At 38.1% G+C, this 17835-nt stretch overlaps 1 protein-coding gene across 2 annotated transcripts in view; it reads left to right on the plus strand.

Moving 5' to 3' along the window:
• LOC149577531 (defensin-like protein) overlaps positions 1-15800 on the plus strand; it is a 250124-nt gene extending 234324 nt beyond the window's left edge. The window contains exon 5 of one of the 2 annotated variants that reach the window (XM_089824254.1): positions 15278-15709. In XM_089824254.1, coding sequence (XP_089680380.1) covers positions 15278-15412 — 135 coding nt within the window. In that variant the 3' untranslated portion in view covers positions 15413-15709. Of the gene's footprint in view, positions 1-15277 lie in introns of both variants that reach the window. The other variant, XM_089824261.1, reaches the window with a different exon arrangement.
• The last annotated feature ends 2035 nt before the right edge of the window (positions 15801-17835 follow it).

A 17835-nucleotide genomic window follows, 5' to 3' on the forward strand; every position in this document is an offset into this window, starting at 1 on the left:
TTGGGCACTAAAAATGATCATATCTTTTGATTGCTAACTCCGGTTAAGCTCTAAGATAGATTGAATCAAAGGGAAAACCGAAAGCAAAGATTTGGGCAAAGTCAAAAGACTAAAAACTAACAAATACACACTCCAAAATGAGAAAAAGGATGTTGAAGGCTTCAAAAATCAAGCATAGGCTCAACAAATAGAAAAACTAAAAAGACTCGACGAAAGCCTTCAGCAAAAAGATTTATTATATCAATTGGAGTCGATTGATTGAGCAATGTTATCTAATTAAATAATGAACCAACTTAGGGAAATGTGAAACCAAGTTGAAAAAGTTTCATATTGTTACCTACATTTTGTGGTGAGAAAATGTTGGGCGACACGTGGTACAAGTGACATTTGGCTATAAGAGTGTTAAGTTTGTAATTGATGGGCTCCTTCAAACTATATCGAAAAGAAGAATGTTTTGCTGGAATGCTATGTTGGAGAATAGACTCTATCTATAGTGCTGTTTTATGATACTGGAACTCAATCAGCTATGGGATACTATTGTTCAATTTTGGTTGGTGCTGAATTATTGAGCAGAGCTGTTTGGCAATAAATAGATGCGTAAATATTTCTGATAACTATTCATTACTATTATCCGAGCCAACTTATATCACTGCAATTAGTGTTATATTTTTGCTCGTTAAATAGATGAAAGGAAATTCTAAGCTAGTTGTGTAAACAAATAGAGACAATAGAAACGATAGTGCCAATTTCAATTATTTAATGAAACTCGAAAACTTGGAATAAAGAAGAATTTGCAAAAGGAAAGGGTCTTTACATTCAAGACCTACTTCAAAGTCATTTGGATTGATGTCCCAACTGCCATCTGCTCTATTTGCTTCTGGGTCTTGTTTTCAAGAGATCGCCTTGGATTCCATTTGTTAGAGTGCAAGATCTACCTCACCTTTTACATGCAAAGCCAAGAAAGAATTGGCTTTCTTTAGGTGTTAAACCTAATGTCCCCTTCTCCGGACTAGACCTTATGGCTCCTTGTTGGTCTATTTTTTCATCTGGATAGGCTAACGACATTTATTTTGAGGATGTTAGCCAATCGCAATAGTCTATTTGGTTTCGTTGGGGAGATATTTAAGTGGGAACTTCCTAAACTTAAGTCACTTTATTTTATAAAGTTGGTTAATAAAGTTACTTTATCATTTAATGTCACTTCATGACAAAAGTAACTTAAGTGACTAAAAGACGAGAGTGGCTTTTATCCTTATTTGCATCTTCCCTCACATCGAGGTTATAAAAGCAAAGGAGCTACATTGGGATTTACACCATGAAATATATCAATATTCTGAGAGTCAAATCTCGGTTGCTTAAATGTGACTGTGCTATTCTTAAGGACGAAACCCCTTGGGATAGTTTGAGAAGTTGGATGTAGCCCCAGCCTCTCATTGGAGCCTTGGTTCATTTTAGAAGTGGAGTTGCATTGCGAGACGTCTTTGCTGTATGGGATTCCACTTCCAAGAAGTAAGTTCAATAAAGATTAGTGACAAATGCCAAATGCTGATAGTAATGGAATGCTAGCATAACCAGTCTTCAATATTTGGCCCAACCAATTGACAGTATGATTTTAAGGGTAAACATTCGGGTGAGTAATAGACAAGACAAATCAGACAAAGGTGTGGCTACAGGACATCAGTTATCCATCTCTCTCATAGCGGCAGGGAAGTTGGAAGCACTCTCAGTGTGGAAGAAGGTTGAGTGCCCGTAGTGTGGGACGTCCCTCGTACCGTGGATCATCTACTATAGCTGTAGGAGGAATAGATGACAGTAGCAGATTTGCAGAAGCTCTGTCAGAGGTGTATGTGGTGGATTTTAGAAGCCACACCAATTGTTATGTGAGTGGGCATCAACTCTCGCAAGCTGATTCTCCCCTATGTAGCGCACTTCTCCCCTAGGCTACAGGTTGGAGTCAGTTGGAGTAGACGTGGAAGAAGGTTGAGCACTTGTAGTGTGGGACCTCCCTTGTACCGTGGATAATCTACTCTACCTGTAGGAGGAATAGACGACAGTAGCAGATTTGTGGAAGCTTTGTTTGAGGTCTATGTAGTGGATTTCAAAAGCCACACCAGTTGTTATGTGAGTGGGCATTAACTCTCGCAAGCTAATTCTCCCCTACATAGCACACTTCTATCAGGGACAACGAAACTAGTACATTGATTTTTAAGTCCCTCCTATCACGTCTTTCCTTGCATGTAAGACATCTATTTTAAGGGAATTAGGAGTTGTTCCATTTTATTCTATTACTAAATGAATAATACTTTTCCAGTTTGTTAATCCTTCATTTTTATTAGAAATTTGTGCTACTAGTTATAATAGAATTAAACATCAATGCAAGGATAGTGTTCTTCTTGGGTTTGAACTTTCTTTGGGTACAATAAATAAATTTAATTTTGAGCAATCACACAGAAAACTTAGATAATCGTCCTAGTAAGGATCTCACATTAAACATTGCATCCTGTCTTGGATCCCTCTGCTACTAATCTTTCTGAGCCGTCTTTCTTGATTTGACATTCCTTGTGATGAAACTCAAGTCTCTATCCTTTGCTGCATATTTGACTGACATTTAGTAGATTGTGTTTCAATCCTCTGATATAAAGAACATATTTTGCCTTGTTCTTTCCATCAATTGTTATATTTCCCTTCCACAAATCGAGAGAGCTCCTTCATTACCAAATCTGATAGATCACTCCACTTCTCAAGATTGATAAACTTTCCTTTAGCACCAGTCATGTACTAAAAACGTCCACTATCAATCACTCACGTAGTTGGTTCTTAAGTTGCATTTGAAGCAATCCACACAATCATTGATTGTTCATCGATGCTGTGATTGGACGTTTCACAGTTCTATATATAATCCTTTTTATCAACTTTTATATTAATGAAAAGAGTTTTATCAATTGAATCATTTTGAGTTTCATATTGTAAGGAGTAATCATCTTTGGAGTCTAGACTTTTATTATGTTGTTCTATTTCCTATTATCTTCTTATTCTCTAAGAGGGCATCTAGAAGCATAATGACCAATTCTACCACAATTAAAACATTTGAAAGGTAACTTAAAGCCCCTTACAAAATCTTCAAAGTTGTCAAGTTGATCAGTGCCTTCATCAATCTTTTTAGAAACTTTCAATGCAACCTTTGCCTTAGGATCATCCTCGTCAATTTTGTAATGTTCTCGTTATACAATAAATCATTAGTCAAACTATTGTTAATGGGCCAATTGATTTAATATATCTGAGACGCATTTTTGTTTGTTTTTGTAGTTTGTGTTGTCATCGGCTATCTTTGTGCACATTCGGAAAGTTTTCTTTGACGGGTATTTAAGCGCAGCTTGTAGGTAGTCATTAGGTATGCATTTTGATTATTTTCTTTGTACTGCGAATTCCTGTTGGAGTCTCTATTTTTCTCCATTTCGAAAGTGAAAGACCTTACCTATTTGGTTTATCTGGTTTCGGTGGGATTTAACCCTCACCCTATTCCGTCGCTTGTAATACTTCGCTCGGATTTGGCAAATAGGAGCACCATCTTTTGGGTAATATTTATTGAAGGATTATTTGTGTTCGATCTCCATATTGTCTCGATTTTATCTAATGAATTTGGAACTACAAGTCTATGCTTGAAAGACCAAAAAATGCCTTCCATCCGTACATTAGCAACACACAACATTTCCCACACTGTATGGCCATGAGTCTCTCCAGTACAGCCACTGCCCACACCTATCCACTATACATCTCCTTCACACCGTACAACCTTCAATCATTTGTGCATGACCGACCTATCATCTCCATTCCCTCATACCATACAGCCACCCAGATATCGTACGATCTTCCCCCTTGTGTCACCGTACGTCACATTTGCTGTTCAATATCATACCATATGACCTGTATTGTACGACATCCACATCATCTGTACCCTTACATTTGGTTTCTGTATGCCAACTCCACCTAGCCATATTGCCCTCTAGAATACTGTACGGGTTGTCATCTGACTACCATTTTTGGGGAAAGGTTGTTTGAGAGTAGTTGCGTAGGACGAATCATTACAATACTATCAAAGCTTCAATCCTGCTAGCCTGTGGACAGTGAATGAGACTTTATAGCCGAAAGCGAAGAAGAACCTATTCTGTTGATTGAATGGTTGCCGAATTGGAATTCACAGCTGCCGAACTTGTGGCACTATTGAGAGAGCTTGCAAGGAATCAAACACAGATCAATGATACTTAACGACTCATGGGAGAGACTCTCAAGAAGTTGGCAGACAATAAAATATTCGGAGAACAACATGGTCACAGCACAAACTCGATGTCGGGTAAAGCAAACCCTCATCCAGTATGCTCTCGACCTTCCATGTCGTCTTTTCCCCCACGGAAGGAGGCTCCACTTGGAGGGAAGCAACCAACCTTTGAAGAAATGCAAGAACAATTGAGAGAAGACTTGAAGAATGTGAATTTTAAGGAAGATATATCCTACAAAGATTATGCAAATTTGAGAATGAGATATTCAGGAGGTAGAAACAGAGGATATTTTAATGATGATCTTAGGAGGAAGTTGAGTAAAGTAAATTTGTCTCCATTTGATGGATCCATATCCGTATCTGTGCAAGCGTGGGTAATGAAGGCTGATACTTACTTCTGGCTTAATCCCATGCTAGAAGAAGCAATTAAATTTGCAAAATTGCACTTGGAGGGAGTAGCACATGAATGGTGGCATCAGGGCACCATCACACTGAGGCATGATCAAATAAATACTTATGCGGAATTCACTGAGTGATTGATAGATCGAATTGATGGTAAAGATCTGGAACTCAATTTCAAAGATTTGGCACAACTGAGGCAAATTGGATCGGTCGACTAGTACATTGCAGAATTTCAGAAACTTTGTTTTGGTCACGAACATTTCTGAAAGAGGATGGATAGAACTCTAAATGGACGGATTGACAGGACCACTGAAAGGTTGGGTAAAGGGGTTCAATCCTGCCACCCTGTCGGAGGCCATTAAGAAGACACAAAGTTTGGCATCATCATTGGTATTAGCCTTGCGAAGTTACATTCCAAACTGCCAGTGTTTCCGAGGGACAAAGATAATAAACCCTCGCCCAAGAAGCCGTAGTTGGACAAAGCTACCAGACAGGAGCTTCGAAGGAAGAAACTATGTTTCAACTGTAAAGGACCTTGGGAACCAGGCCACAGATGCCTCAGAAAAGGAAAGATCCATTACATTGAGGTTGTGTCCGATGATGAGGACGAACAGGAAGAAATACCCTCCAAAGACAGCCAACATTACTACGACACCAACATGGTTAGTTTGAACCGTATGGAAAGAATTGTGGCATTAGTATGACGCAGAGGAACTATTGCCCTAGCTGGTAGCCCAAGGTGCACAGTACTTCATGTACGGGGAACCCTTCAAGGACAAAGGGTTATGGTGATGCTCGATAGCGGAACCACTCTAAACTTCATAAACTCATCTTTGGTGAAGCAAATAGGTCTACCTATGGAGACACGTAGGATTCTAGGTCAAGGTTGCTTGAGGAACTCTTCTTCCCTGCACACACCTTGTTTCTTAGCTAAGTATCACAATGGCAAATCACACGGTGACTGAGGATTTCTTCTTGGTGGACCTTGATGACATGCAGGTTATTTTGGGCATACAGTGGATGGAGACACTTGATGAATACACTCAGAGCTTCAAACGGATGGACTTCACTTTTGTTGTCGATGGAAAGAAGGTTGTTCGTTGAGGAATGGCAAATGAGGGTCCAAAGGAAGTTTCTGCACATCGGATGGAGGCAATTTTTTGGTGTGATGACATTGCTTGGGCTGGTCTTGGTAGAACCTATAAAAGGGCAACAAACACCTTCCCAGGATGATGATCTTTAAAATATCTTGGGCGATCACGATAAAGTTTTTATAGACATTCATCCTGGCATACTGCCTCATTGAGGGTTTGAACATACTATTGAGTTGGAAGGAGACAAGCCGGTCATAACCACACCCTATCGCCATCCCAAGAAATTCAAAGATGAGATCGAAAAGATGATTCAATAACTGCAAGAGAAAGGATGGATTCGTCCTAGTTTTAGCCCTTTCGCGTCATCAATGGTATTGGTCAAGAAGAAGGATGAGACAATGCGCATGTGTGTGGACTACCATGCATTGAATAAAGAAACAATAAAGAATAGATATCCCATTTGTAGGATAGATGAGTTGTTGGATGAATTACATGGCGCAGTCTATTTTTCGAAAATAGATCTTCGTTGCGGATACCATCAGATTTGTATGAGCGAGGAAGACGTGGAAAAGATGACTTTCCATTGTTACTACGGGCATTATGAGTTCCTGGTCATGCTGTTCGGATTAACAAATGCACTTGCTACATTCCAATCATGCATGAATCACATCTTCAACAAACAATTGCGTAAGTACTCATTGGTATTGTTTGATGACATTCTTATTTATAGCAGGACATGGGAAGAGCACCTAAAGCATCTGGTTAAATTCCTAAGGATTATGAAGGATCAGTCCTTGTTCACCAAGCAATCCAAGTGTGAATTTGGTATGACAGAAATATTGTACCTAGGACATGTTAGTAAATATGATGTTGAAGTTCATCAGGAGAAGATGCAGGCTATCCTCGATTGGCCTCCCCCAAAATCACTCACGGAGTTGCGAGGATTTTTTGGATTGTGCAGTTATTACAGGAGGTTTGTAAAGGGGTTCTCTTAGCTCATTGCACCACTAATAGATCTAACGAGAAAGGGTTCTTTCTAGTGGAACGAAAAGGCACAACTCACTTTTGATAAACTGAAAGAAGCAATGAGCAATTGTCCCATGCTTGCTTTACCTGATTTCACTCGACCGTTCATTTTGGAGTGCGAGGCATCCGGAGAAGGCATTGGCGCAGTGCTGATGCAAGATAGACACCCCATAGCTTATGAAAGTAGGAAGCTTACGCAAACGGAATACTAATATTCCATCTATGACAAAGAGATGTTGGCCATCGTACATGCACTAACCAAGTTTCGATAGTATCTGGTGGGTGCTAAGTTCGTTGTTCATACGAATCACAATAGTCTGAGGTATTTTTTAGAGCAATGGGACTTGAATGAGAGGCAACAAAAATGGGTAAGCAAGATTTTGATATTGAATATGTGAAAGGAAAGAACAATGTGGTTGCAGATGCTTTGTCTAGGAAACCCGCCATTTGCTTACTAACCTAGATTTCAGCTGACTGGACAACACATTTGTTGGTACAGTACTCCAAAAACACATTTGCTTGTGAGCTAATGGATGGCAACACCCAAGATGATCGGTACAAAGTGGCGGATGACATCATTTACCTATAAGAATCGGATACTTTTAGCGCCAGCATTCAAATTGAAGTAGAAAATCTTGGAGGTACACGACTCACCCTTGGCAGGACACTCGGGCTTCCTCAAAATGTATAGACATCTCAGGAGATGTATTGCAGTATGTAAGAGTGTGCGGTTTGTCAGCAGAACAAATCCAAACATACTCTACCTGCCAAGTTACAACCTCTACCAATTCCAGAACATAAGTGGGAAAGTATCTCGATGGATTTCATAAATGGACTTCCCAAGGTGAATGGAAAAGACTGTATCTTCATGGTGGTTGACAGATTGATAAAGTATGCACATTTCTTTGCCATCACCTTAGATTTTCAGGTTGCACAAGTTGTCGATCTATCTTTTAGAGAAGTCTTTCTTTTGCACGGGTTACCTCGAAACATTATCAGTGATTGGGATGGGCAATTCATCAGTATTTTTTGGACAAAACTGTTTTGGTTGGCATGGACAAAATTGTCATCAAGTACTAGTTACCACCCTCAGACAAACAGACAAATGAAGATTGTGAACAAGTGGCTTGAAGGTTACCTCTGGATCTATGTTTCAGCACAGCAACTGGCGTGGGTCAAATGGATACACCTAGGAGAATATTGTTACAATACTAGGTACCACATGTCCATCAGAATGATACCATTCAAAGCTCTATACGGGTACGAACCCCTTTCCTTCATTGACACAGTTTTGGGTGACAGTCACACACCAAGGTCGAGGGATTGGCTTCAGGAGGGGCAGGACATCCTCAGATGCCTAAAGGAAAACTTACAACTGGCACAAAATCAACAGAAAATGAATGGCAACAAACACCAAATGGAGAGGATTTTTGGAGTAGGGGACTTGGTCTATCTCAGGCTCCAATCATATTGACAATCCTCATTGAAGGAAAAGGGAAAAGAAAAACTGAGGCCACGATTTTATGGCCGCTATCGTGTAGTTTGTCACATTGGTGAAGTCGCCCACAAGTTGGAACTTCCAGAGGGGAGTTGTATTCATAATTTCTTTCATGTTTCATGCCTAAAGAAGGTCGTGGGGCAAAACGTCACAGTAGCCACAGACCTTCCGCCACTCAATGAAGGAAAGCTCATATTCGAACTAGCCGAGATCATCGGAGTACGTGAGAAGACCCTATGGAACTGCACGGTGAAGGAATATTTGGTGCGTTGGATACACTTGTTGTTGGATGACGGAACGTGGGAGGGCGAGCACATTCTTCGGCACCCAGCATTGCATTTGCTTGAGGACAAGAAAAATTTGGGATGGGAGGACTATAATGTTCCCGTTTTAAAATAAATCATTAGTCAAACTATTGTTAATGGGCCGATTGATTTAATATATCTCACACCCATTTTTGTTTTGTTTTCATAATTTGTGTTGCCATCGGCTATCTATGTACACCCTTGGAAAGTTTTCCCTGATGGGTATTTAAGCATGGCTTGTAGGTAGTCATTAGGTATGCATTTGGATTATTTTCTCTGTAATGCGAATTCCATTTGGAGTTCTCTATTGTTCGTCATTTCGGAAGTGAAAGACCTTCCCTATTTGGTTTATCTGATTTCCGTGGAATTTAACGCTCACCCTATTCCGTCTCCTGTAATACTTAGCTCGGATCTGACAAATCGGAGCACCATCTTTTGGGTAATATTTACTGAAGGATTATTTGTCTTCGATCTCCATTATTGTCTTGATTTTATCTATTGCATTTGGGACTACAAGTCTATGCTTAAAAGACTAGAAATTGCCTTCCATTTGTACATTAGCAACACGCAACATTTCCCATACTGTACGGCCTTGAAGCTCTCCAGTATGGCCACTGTGCATGTCCATCGTACAACCCACACCTATCCACCGTACATCTCCTTCACACTGTTCAACCTTCAATCATTTGTGCACAGTCGACCTGTCATCTCCATTCCTTCATACCGTACAACCACCCAGATATTGTACGGCCTTCCCCCTTATGTCATTGTACAACACATCTGTTGTTCAATATCATACTGTACGACCTGTACCGTATGGCCTCCACATCATTTGTACCCTTTGCATTTGGTTTCTGTACACCAACTCCATGTAGTATTCCCAAGTGCAGTGCCCTAGTGACGTCCAACTTCTTGGCCATACAAATGCCTAGGATGAGGGTTGTATGGTGTGGGGATCATAGTAGTGGTCGTATGGAGGCTGTATTATAGCCGTACAGTGGAAGGATTGCAAGGGGTATGGTCTAGGAGGTTGTATGGTGATTGATGTGTGTAATACAGTGGTCAAGGATGACTGTACGGAGGTCAAGGATGACGTACGGTGGAGGGGGAGAGAATGGCATAGAGGTGAGGCTGAGATGGTCATACGGCAGGCCGTATGTTGGATTTGATGGAAGACAAGAAGGATGTACGGAGGTGTGGGTGGAGGCTAAATGCTGCACGACTAAGGAAGAAGCAGTTATGGAAAAGATAGGAAGTGGGACAGCTAGATATCTAAGCCCTATGGTGAAAACACTCTTATTCATTCACAAACACAAAGATTTTGATGGAATCCAAACACAAAATAATAGACTCGAATACGGATAATTCCTTCAAGAAATATATATGCCGAAAGATGATGCTCCGATTTGCCAGATCCAAGCGAAGTGTTATAGGCGACGGAATAGGGTGAGGTTTTAAATCTCACCGAAACCGGATAAACCAAATAGGGAAGGTCTTTCACTTTCGAAATGGCGAACAAAAGAGAACTCCAATAGGAATTCGCAGTACAGAGAAAATAATTAAAATTGCCTACCTAAACACTACCTACAAGCCGTGCTTAAATACCTGTTGGGAAAACTTTCTGAGGGTGTACAAAGATAGCTGACGGTGACACAAACTACTGAAACAAAATAAAAATGGGTCCGAGATATATTAAATCAATCGGCCCATTAACAATAGTTTGCTAAATGATTTATTTTATAACGGGAACATTATACTCCACCTAGCCGTACTGCCCTCCAGAATACCGTATAGGTTGTCATCTGATTGCCAAATTTGGAGAAAGATTGTTTGAGAGTAGTTACGTAGGACAGATCATTACAAATTTCCCTCATTTTATATTGCAGTTAGAGCTTTATATTGATCCAATGCTTATTTTCCAAGTCATAGGTTTCTTCAATGGCTTAGAGCTATAGCTCTTTGAAAGAGATCTAAGGATTGTTTTCTCAACTATGTCTTTTATTTCTCCACTAATACCTGTGATGCCATTTACTAGTTCATGTACCTGGAGCATATAACTTGCAAAGTCTTCATCTTCAGAGCTTCAAAACCAGTTTTGAAATTTTACATATTCATTTGGTTTACTTTCTTGAACTTCATCTTCATCTTCAACAAATTTAGTGACGTGTGCTTCCAAATAATATTTTTAAAAATATGTAAATAAAATGTTTGCTAAAATTGTCTAGTTATTTTTGAGTTTTTCCTCGAATTCTTGCAGATGTCCATGGTTCTTAAATTTTTGGGCCTGCCAACTTATTGCAAAGTCCATTTTTTTGAATTATAGCGTGGAGTAACAAGTGATTCGTTGTGCCTATACTTAACATCAAAGGAAACACTGACTATGGGTGTGCGAGAGATTTAATAAGCAAACTTTATACACAATATCAGCAAAGCAATGATCAGAAATATCCATGAAAGAGTAACACAGAACATGATAACATGAGAGGACTTGAGGTTTAAAAATTTTACTGCAGAAAAATGGTAACAGCTGTAGCATACATTCAATTGAATATCATGTGGAATAGATGTTGCTTCTTAGATAAACATCTCAAAAATGTAAAAAACTGTTTGGAAACCTTTGGTCCATTTTAAATTATTCACAGGGACACAGTGGGTGCACATATGTTCCAACATTAATGAAAAGAAGTTAGTGGCATATGACAGCATTAGTTGTCAAGGAAAATGGAAACATTCCAAGAAGATTAAAATTGCTATGGCTATCCGCTATATCAGTATGTTCATATCAAAGGGACTTATAGAACAAAGCATAAAGCACAGAAACTTGAGGCACTCTAGGAGCTGTGCAAAGGTTGGTCAGAGATTGTTAAGCATTGCAATATATGGTTCTTCATCGCTGGTATCTTCAGTTATACATGTTTTGTTGCGAAGGTATATCTATTACGTGAATTTGCATTTTGCCCCTTAGGCTATACTATGTCATTGGTTTGTAGCAGATTCACTAGAGTTTAACTTTTATTGGCTTGAGTGATGCCCTTATATTTGTTACAAGATTCAAGAAGAGTTGGCAGATTAACGGATTTCCGGATGATTCATTGATTAACAGAGGAACAAATGTGTTCCTTATAAAGAATTACAAGGACGTTGTTTCTAAAAGAAACAACGTAGACTGAAGACGGAATTAGAAACAAAACTAGAGACAGGATAAGAAACATTCCTATCTGGACTGAAGACAAAAGAGACGGGATAGGAAACATTCCTATCTAGACTAAAAGACGGACTATAGACAAGTAGTTGACTATTATAGAAAGTATAAGATATTATCTTAATACCCTCCCTTAATGGTCAACGTACGGATGTTGGAACATTCTATGATAATTGAGACCCTCCCTGGATCTACAGAATGTTGAAACCAAGAAGCTTTGCTAGAAGAGTGCTATGACTCAAAATAGGTTGCAATTACAAAACTTCGTTTTTGTGGAAAAAACGGTAAAACCCAGAACCTCACGCAACCTTGCGTATTACAGACAACTTGAAATGATTTTTGAGGAGAAAATCAACAAACCCAGAATCTCACACAACCTTGCGTATTATAGACAACTTGAAATGATTTTTGAGGAGAAAATCAACAAACCCATAAAAACAGAAACAAATTCAGAAGGCGAAAAATGCGGCTTCGCCTTGATCAGGACCTGGAGAAGTCGGACGCTGCTTAACACCCAGAACAAGTTGATCGGTGTTTTGATATTCGAAGATTGCGATGATGCGCTGCTTCCAAGTTCCATAATTGCGACCATTGAATTTGGAATTATGCTCGAGCAAAATATTTTTTAGAGATGCCATGGCACGTTTTTCAATGAAAAACTGTGAAAATCTGTGAAGGCACGTTCTTTGAGGCAAAAATACGAAAGACCCAGAAGAATCAAAAAATGATCCAGAAGAGAGCTCGAAAAACCCAAAAGGAATCTGCTGTCTTTTTTGGATCCGCTGGCTCGAAAATTGAGGCACAAAAATCGAAGCACCCAGAAAAAACGGACGACAACCCAGTTGAGTTCTCAAAAAACCCACCAAGAATCTGCAAACAAAATATTTTTTCAACCCCAAAAATTAGGGTTTCGGAAAAAAAGGCCCTAGCTGAAAAAAGCTTGAAAAAACTTCAAATTTCTTGATAAAAAATGGCAGATTTTTCTTCAAGGATTGATGTGCATGGACGAATGGGGCTAGAGTGTGCTGAACAAACACAGGCAGACCCGAGTTTGGGAATTTCTCTAAGCCGAAAACCCTAAGCGGGTTTTAGAGAAATTCAACAGAAAAAATTTTGAAAAAATTTAAACAAATAATTTCAGGAAGAAATTATAAATTTTTTCGAAAAAATTTAAGTAATAGCTCTGATACCATGTTACAAGATTCAAGAAGAGTTGGCAGATTAATGGATTTCCGGATGATTCATTGATTAACAGAGGAACAAATGTGTTCCTTATAAAGAATTACAAGGACGTTGTTTCTAAAAGAAACAACGTAGACTGAAGACGAAATTAGAAACAAAACTAGAGACAGGATAGGAAACATTCCTATCTGGACTGAAGACAAAAGAGACGGGATAGGAAACATTCTTATCTAGATTGAAAGACGGACTATAGACAAGTAGTTGACTATTATAGAAAGTATAAGATATTATCTTAATAATATTTCTATTGTGAATCCACCAAGTAAATTAAAGTCTAAATACATTTAGTCACCTCAAACACTTTTTCTCATATTTATGAGATACGTACCCTAACGGTTTGGTGCTATCTTGTACCAGAAACATGCCCCTATCTCAGAGACTTATATGAGGACATCTCTAGATCATACAAGACTTGAGATTAAATTTCTCGTCTCCTATGTCCTATAGGCATCCCCTGAAAATGAAGAAACTTCCAGTAGAGGTTTACCGTTTCTCAGATATATCACATAATTAAAAATTTGCATTGCATTTTCTCGAAATGCCAATGTGTGGGGGACAAAAGTTAAAAGAACTAAACGAATGCATCAATAGATTTGTAATATTTATTTATTTCACAATAGTTTACAAGTTTTTATTGGTGGTAAAAATATTTTCTTATTAAATTCCAAAGAGATAAGAATATGAAGTGAATCAAGAAGAAGGCTTAAGGTGTGTATATGCGTTCAGTTTTATCAATTGATTGAAGATCCATGTCCAAGGTCCCCCATACTGAGTGTTAAATATAATGCGATTTGCTCCTATGTTCTCACTCTTCTCCAAGTGATTATGGTTTTGAATCTATTTTTTCAGAATGATGATGATTATCAAATATCAATACGATTGATCTATTTCAGTACTTTCAAAGATCATTAATATTTTTAATTGAAAGAATTATAGTATTTAACATTGTTAATATTTAAAAACATCTAGGTGTCTCCAAGTACCTATCTCTAATTCTTTTTGACAGTAACAAACTGGTACCCATCCCCATATCCGATACCAGTACCTGTAGGCATACTTGACTCCTGGTAACTATCCTTGTAGTTACTTCTCATAATAATATTTTGATGTGACTTGTTACCCACAATTCAATAGGATGACAAACAAATTCAATTGGCAATTGTTTATGGAGAGGTTTAAGACTGACATGGTTTTCTTAATCCTGTTTGGTCTGGTAGGAGATCTTTTCTTACCCCTGTCATCACATATCAATGATTAAAAACTTGCTGACGAAAACCAGCAGATTGTACTTTGCCCTCTTATGGTTTTTAACTCGCCCTCTTATGGTTTTTAACTTACATTGTCTATTGTCTCAAGGCATCTTATAGTTGTTAATTCCAACTTTAATGTGTATTACTCTTTAAGAAAAATGGATAATAGCAACTAAGAAAAGGTAATCTCTGATATTTTGGATAAGACAGAATAGACAAGGGATAAAATGCAATATGAGTAGGACAGCTAACATGATAGGAAATAAGTCTTACATCTGCAAAACTTTGTGAGACAATATGATTTTGGGCCTTGGCATCAATCTTAAATCTGAATATGTCAAGTAGTTTATGGAGTGAAATGGAAACTAGGAAGATCCTTGATGCATCATTACAATTCAAGAGTTTCAGTTTGGTTCTGTGTCTAGAATATTAAATTCAAACCTCCAATTGTGAATAGTTTTAGCATTTTAGGCGTATTTAGGCTGCACTTGGGGATGTACCAACAATGATGGTCCCACACTATGGACTGTTATTCTCGAGGAACAAATCCAGATGATACATGATATCATTGATTAACAAATTTGCAAGCCTATTTTCACAAGACCTTTTTGCCTGCAAAATGCATTAATTTCCTCTTATAAGAAAACACTATCGGGACTTCCAAACTATGCTGTTTTGGTTAAGCCCACTCTATTATCTGATGTTAATTTGCACCTGCCAGTGTCACATTCTAGTAAATCTAGTTAGCGATAAGTACTTCAGAGGTTTTGTTACTCATGCCAGATAATGCACTCTTGATGTGTTTTTGTTTGATTTTTATGATATAGAAGATGCAGGAATTGAGAAAGAGATCTATATACCTAGAAATATAATACTTTCAGAGGCAATAAGGAAATATAAGCTCAAAGATAGAATTATAGTTATAGTTCAAATGTACTGCAGTTTCATATGCACTGATCTTTTACTGTTTCTGGCTATGTAGTTCAATGTTTCCAATGAAACTGTGAATGGCGTGCATTCAAAAAGGCCACCAAAACCTGAGGTTGTGAAGAAGCCACACTGTGTTCCATCAATGGAAATTCCTTCAACAGATGATGTCACGGCCACTTCAGCATGATGGCCTTAGCAGGTGTATTATGTTTAAAATTGAAATTATATGAAGCACAAGGCATGAGGCACTGCAATTTTTATCTCTTGTTCCTTACAATGCTAGGGCCTGAGTCAGCAGTATACTCATACTTGGGGGCAGACCCAGTTAGATACAAATATCCCATTACCCATGTCCAGAATACAAAATTGTAACAGTGGATCACATAGTATAGCTACATGGCTCGGGAAAAGTAACATTTATAACAGTATCAGAATTTGCCTCAAGAAGATTTTATAAATGCAACAAATAATTTTGTTCTCAAAATTTTCTTCATGAAAACATGTTTGGTACTGCTCAATACAAAATGTGTAGAAATGTTAGTTTCAATAATTACCTTGAAGGATTTATATAGGCATTAAGTTTCTTATGCAGTTCATTATTTGGCGTCATGAATAATTATAGTTAGTTAAAAGAGAAGGAAAAAGGATACCGTACCAAGAACTTTTAGACACCTTTTTTTGATCCGTTGTGCTGAGACAGTGCATGTTTAGTTGAAAAGCACGAGGGAAGAACATGCATATGTAAGTGTTATCAAGGGACAAGATTTCTTTTGAGTCGTATGATATACTAGCTGCTAATAGATACCTGGACATGCTGTTCCTTGTCATACTGACAAGACTCTTTTCCTTCACTTATGTTATTAGAAAGCCCTGCTGGTATTTTGTGGCTTCCGGCTTCGTTCAAATGCATGTTGTGATTTACCATTACTATTGTGCCCCCTAGGGCAGCTTGTAGTTTATATAATTATTCGTTGTATATGCCATAAAACTTGGTACTTTTTGCTGAATTATGGGAAAGATGTTCATACTGATTACTAATTTGAGGTTGTCAAATAACCACTGGTCACTTTGCTAATACCGGTACTCCATTTTTTCGTACATTTTTTTAATTTGAAGGAAGAGCATTTCTTGTCTATTTATTTGTCAAATCCTTACCTATCATTGTCAAACTTTCAAGCTCTAATCAATGTCATCATGAAGCCCAAAAAAAACACTTTCCATTGCATTAGTCAAGATGAGGATCAAAGTCTGTAAAAGAGAAGGAAAGCAGAGATGCTGGCCTTATAGGAAATAAAAATGAGCATTCAAACCATTGACGCATGTCTAGGTATCAGCTGCCATACTGGAAGCATTTTGAAATTTCTCTTATTATCATTCAACATTATCCATTTGCAAGAGGAGGTTGATAAACTACGTTCCAAGTTTGCAAAGGTTACAGGTGCAAGGGTTGCATAATTTCAGCAAGATTTTCAAGCTTTCTTTCAGATTTTTGATCCTTAGGGTTCATAAATAATAATATATGCCAATACACAGAAGCAGCAATTTTTAGCAAAAGTTGAAAAGAAATCTTTAGAGCCAAAAAGTCTGATGTTGGAGTGGTCTATAGTTTTGAAAGAAAAAAGGAATGTCAATATCACCCATGTGCACAATCATCTGGATTCTAAGGAATGACCGAAAGGGTTGAAACACACATGTCCGAAAGACATGTGACATGTCATAGTAGATTATGGACAAAAGTTTAAAAATATACAATAGAGGCCATTTATACACTGGCATGTGCTTGCAGGCGACTGGCCAGATCAAGCTCAAAGCTTGAAACATTTTCAAAATGTTTATGAACCAAAATGATGAAGTTGAAAGCAAAGATTCCTTTGGTGGGGTGTGTGCTTGATTGAGAAGAGGTCAAGTTAACTTCAAAATGTGAAAGTAAGTCATTTCACTGCTGGACACTTGTCTCATTAATGGTAGGGTAAGTAAAAGGTTGTTTGAAATATTGTAGGCAACAATGTACTGTTTTTTGAGTGCAGCATGTTGTCCAATTTGAAAATAACAGCAAAAAACAAGCAGAAAGGTTAAGTGCATGCCATAAAGAAACTTGATCAGAAGATTTACTAAGTGAGTTTGTACCTGTGACACACACGATAAGGTCATTCCGACAACTTTTAGTAAAAGTAAAAAGAAGGGCAGACAAATCTCAAAACATGAAGTGAAAATCATACTCCCAACTATTACCATAAGAGGGTTCGGTTAGAGGTTTTCAAAACATAGAAATGTGATGCATACAGAAAACCCGACCCAGACTGAATATAGGTTTGAAGTTGTAAGTTTGTAAAAGTGGAAAGTAACATGCTTGTAGATAGGCTACCAAGGATTAAAAAATAAGAGATAAACATGGCTCTTTACTACTTTGCGTGTAGGAATTTGAATTTTAAATAGCAAATTGCTGATGAAGTTGGGAGAAGTTAACGAAGTCTAAACTTACTGTTGCCGTTGAAAGGAATGGTTTGTTGCTGAAGATGATTAGTTTGCTAAAATTTTGGGCACAATTAATAGCAGACGATTCTATTTTAAGCGTTTTTTCTAGCAATCTCTTAGGAAGCTAATCTATGT

Source organism: Cupressus sempervirens, chromosome 1, assembly GCF_028749045.1.
Source record: "Cupressus sempervirens isolate cs-2001-9-10 chromosome 1, ASM2874904v1, whole genome shotgun sequence".
Taxonomy (NCBI): domain Eukaryota; kingdom Viridiplantae; phylum Streptophyta; class Pinopsida; order Cupressales; family Cupressaceae; genus Cupressus; species Cupressus sempervirens.